The 3704-nt window shown below is 49.9% G+C and overlaps 1 protein-coding gene across 1 annotated transcript in view; it reads right to left on the bottom strand.

Moving 5' to 3' along the window:
- Positions 1–3338, bottom strand: part of WDR45B (WD repeat domain 45B) — a 13869-nt gene extending 10531 nt beyond the window's left edge. Inside the window, exon 1 of the mRNA XM_042833280.1 lies at positions 3178–3338. Coding sequence (XP_042689214.1) covers positions 3178–3244 — 67 coding nt within the window. The 5' untranslated portion in view covers positions 3245–3338. The remainder of the gene's footprint in view (positions 1–3177) is intronic.
- Positions 3339–3704: the final 366 nt, after the last annotated feature.

Raw genomic sequence — 3704 nt, 5'->3', positions numbered from 1 at the left:
TGACATCAAATGAAGTAGAAGCTTTTAAATCAAGTTTCACACCCTTCTCCGGGCACCACTCTTCAGTTTGCTCTGTTGGTGGGACACAGCAGTGCCCTGTGTGGAGGCTGTGGCACTAATGAGGCCCCACCTCTTCCAGTTTACTTTGCTGGGATAATGAGAAAGCATGTTGTAATGGAAATGTATCTCACTACACAATACTGTACAAAATGAGAACTAGGCAGTTTCTTGCAGCTGGAGTGTGTGTTAATATAATTATTCTTCCAGTGACAGCCTTAAAACAAAGTACTTTATTTCCAGGAGAGAGGAAGAAGAGGGATGGCAAACCTGCTCTGCACTGGAAGGGCGCTGGGTTTTCGCTGCATTGATACCAGCAGCTTGTTACAAACCCCCACCGAGTATTCCTAATGCAATACAGCACAGACACACCATTTCCTGTAACACTGCTGCAGCTTTTCTGCTGGGCTAACCTTGGGGGCAACACGTGGGCTGCTTTTATTTCTTGGGAATGGTTCCACTCCTAGCTGGAGCACATCAGAACTGAGGGAAGGGGATAAATGTTAGTATTCCCTATGCAGTCGATCACTACTGACACTAGAAGTTCTTTGTCATGGCAACCTCTGAGACACAGGAGATCACTGCTACACAACTGGTCCCAGGCTATGGAAGCAGTTTTGGAGCGCAGTGTTTTCGATGCGATCGCAGCATTTGCTAATGGGATCACAGGTCTGACAGTTCAGGCACACAGCCATAGTTTGTAACTTCGCACACAGATGGAAAGAGGCTGCCAGAACAGGAGATGGGAACCTCTGCAGCAGTAATTCAGCCTCCTTCAGCAGCAGGATCACATCTTACTCTTGAGAAAGGACAGGCATGTTGTCAAAGAACCACTGACAGAAGGCAATTCAGTTGCTTTTAAAAATTCCCTTTGGAATCCCAGGTAAAACCAGGACCTCCACAGGACTGTGACACCGCAGCTGTGTCTGCTCCTATGGTAAGAAAGCACCATTTCTCAAAAGTCCCTGTGGCACCAGGGTGGGTTTTGTTTGCTCTATTAAAAACAAGGAAAAAGAAAGGATTACATTTACAATTAACCAAGAAGGTACCAGAAGCTGAAGGGGGTACAAGGGCAAAGAAACTCGTGGGCTTTAGGGCCTAAGACCCAGAAATTGCTACAGTGAAGCCTGGGCATGCCAGCATGGCAGGAGCAGCTCCTGACACATTCCTGTTCCTTGCAACAGAAAATTTTGTCTAAAGCCATAAGATGCAGCACAGGATCCTACTCATGCCCCACTTTGGGGTCCTCTAACTAAGTGTTTCAGTACACAAAATGAGATCAAATATGTGTTTAAATACCAAAACAAGTCCACACTCCCATCCTCAAACCAGCTTGAGATTAACATCTTCTGGTACGTTAATTTATTATAATGTTTTATCTACTCATTTCCATAAAGTGCTTTAATGTTCCTTTGAAAGCATTATAAAAATGAAGATCCTGAGAGTATTCTGCTTTAAGACAAGGGAGAACACCTTGCACTATGGGCCATTTTATGTGTACCTAAATTTAAAATTAAAAAAAAAAAAAAAAAAAGCAGCAAAGTTGAACAGCCTAAAAACAAAGTATTGCTCAGAACAGAGCAAGGGAAGAACAGTACAGGAAAACAATGGGTGCCAGTTTTATCACTTGTCCATCATGCAAGTTAAGACTGGAAGAGACGTGTTAGATCACTCCTCCCATCCTCCAGACTCAATAGGATTGGCTAGTCTTCAAATACCGAGAAATTAGGTTATTGTGGCAATATATGCAGACACCCACACTACTGAGCTTCAGCACTCAAGTGACTCACGTTTCTATTTTCGGTGGAAGCAACATGGAAGAAGTGAGCTTTTCCTCACACCGACTCTTTGGGCAACCAAAGAATTACCACTGTTTAAAGCAATTTGAGGCTCTAGGTGAATACAGAGCTTATTTGCTACCTACAGTCCAAAGGCCATCATACCTACCCAGGCTCTGGGAACCTGCAAATAAAAACCAAAATGGTTTTTGCTCCAGGTGTTTTCTGGTTGTTACCCAGTAGGATAGGATGCTAGGAACAAACTGCTCAGCTCACAGAGCATACAGACTCCAAAGACAAGTTCCTTAATATTCTTTGGATTTAAGATTTCATTAAACAACAACAACAACAACAACAAAGCTAAATTTGTGTTTACTGCTATAAAATTAAGAAATTTAAGAACAAAGAGGTTATGTGCTAAAATGGTGCTCCAAAGGCATTTTGTGGGAGAACAGAATCCCATCTTCTTGTGCCGCTCTCTTTATAACCCAACCCAACCATAGATCAGATATGAAACTGCTGTTACAGACCCTCTGCTGCAAACACAAGATGAAAACAAGCATGGACTGAGCTGTTGAAAAAGCACTGCTTCTTGACTTTCAAGCCAACATCACTGCTTGAACAGAACTACCTGGAAGCTCATTAACAGCTCGATATCCTACTGACAAACACCTCACTGGAGGTGCTAGAGTAGGAGCAGGGAGCAGGCCTTGCTAACACACAGCCTAACAGCAACAGGCACACGCAAGGCTGCCTTAGGCAAGAGTGCTGTGTGGCAAGCCCAAAGGATGTTACCAAATGACGGCTTTCCACTCCTTCTTCCACAAAAGGCCACTTACTCATAGGGCCGGAGCTATTTTTACATTGCAAAAGCCAGAGGAGGCACACGGACCCCTTTTGTAGGGCGGGCTTTTCTCACAGCGGGCAAATAAAGCAAGAGAACCGTTTTGCAGCCTGCCGGCCGCAGCATCCCGCTTTTGCCCGCTGATGCGATCAGCAGCTCGAGAACGCAAATCGGACGCGGAGTTACAGCGCCGGCACTGAGAACGCGACGTTCGCTGCTTTACTTTCCCAAGGAACGCCGAGATGCCGATGCTCCCCGCCGCACCGAGCCGGCAGAGCCTTCCTCAGAGCTGGAAGCAGGAGGGTTGGCTCGGCTCTCTATAAACGGCCGCTGAAATCGGAGGCCGCTTCGTCAGCGCAGCGGGAGCCCCGCTCCCGGCCCCGGGCCTCGCCCAGCACGCACCGTCCGAACGGACCGCGCCGAACCGCACCGCACCGCCTTACGGCACCGCACCGCCCCGCAGCCACCGCACGGCACGGCCCGGCCCCGCCGCCTCACCGTGGTCCTGGTTGAAGCCGGCGTACAGCAGCCCGTTGCCGTGCGGGTTGGCCGGCAGCAGGTTCATGGCTCTCGCCCGCTAGCTTCCTCCCGCGGGACTTTAAACCATGGCGGCGCCAGCCCGCCTAAGCCCCGCCGCGGGAGCCCGCCCGAGCCGAGCCGAGCCGAGCCGTGGCGGATCGAACGGCGGCAGCTTCCGACACAGGCAGGCCGCTAGGCGAGCACCGAGGCCATCCACCCGGCGGAGCGGGGATCGCCGAGCGAGCGAGCCGTGGTGCGCTGCGCTCCGCCCACGAAGAATGGCGGCGGGGGCGACGTGCTGTGAGGGCGGGCGGTGCTGAGGGCGGATGTGCGCCGTGCGAGCTGAGCCCTGAACTCCCCGAGAAGGAAATATGAATAACACTAACAGTAAATCCACCATCGTTACTATCAAGCGTCGAAACAAAGGTCCAAACGTCTTGGAGCGTTCACGCCTGGGGCAGCCTGCTCCCTTCCACCTCCCCTTCCATCACCTTCCATCTCCACCA

Source organism: Centrocercus urophasianus, unplaced genomic scaffold (assembly GCF_019232065.1).
Source record: "Centrocercus urophasianus isolate 14NV4802_14NV808 unplaced genomic scaffold, USGS_Curo_1.0 seq_41, whole genome shotgun sequence".
NCBI classification, from domain to species: domain Eukaryota; kingdom Metazoa; phylum Chordata; class Aves; order Galliformes; family Phasianidae; genus Centrocercus; species Centrocercus urophasianus.
Note: the sequence above shows the minus strand (reverse complement) of the source record. Positions and strands in the feature narration are given on the sequence as shown.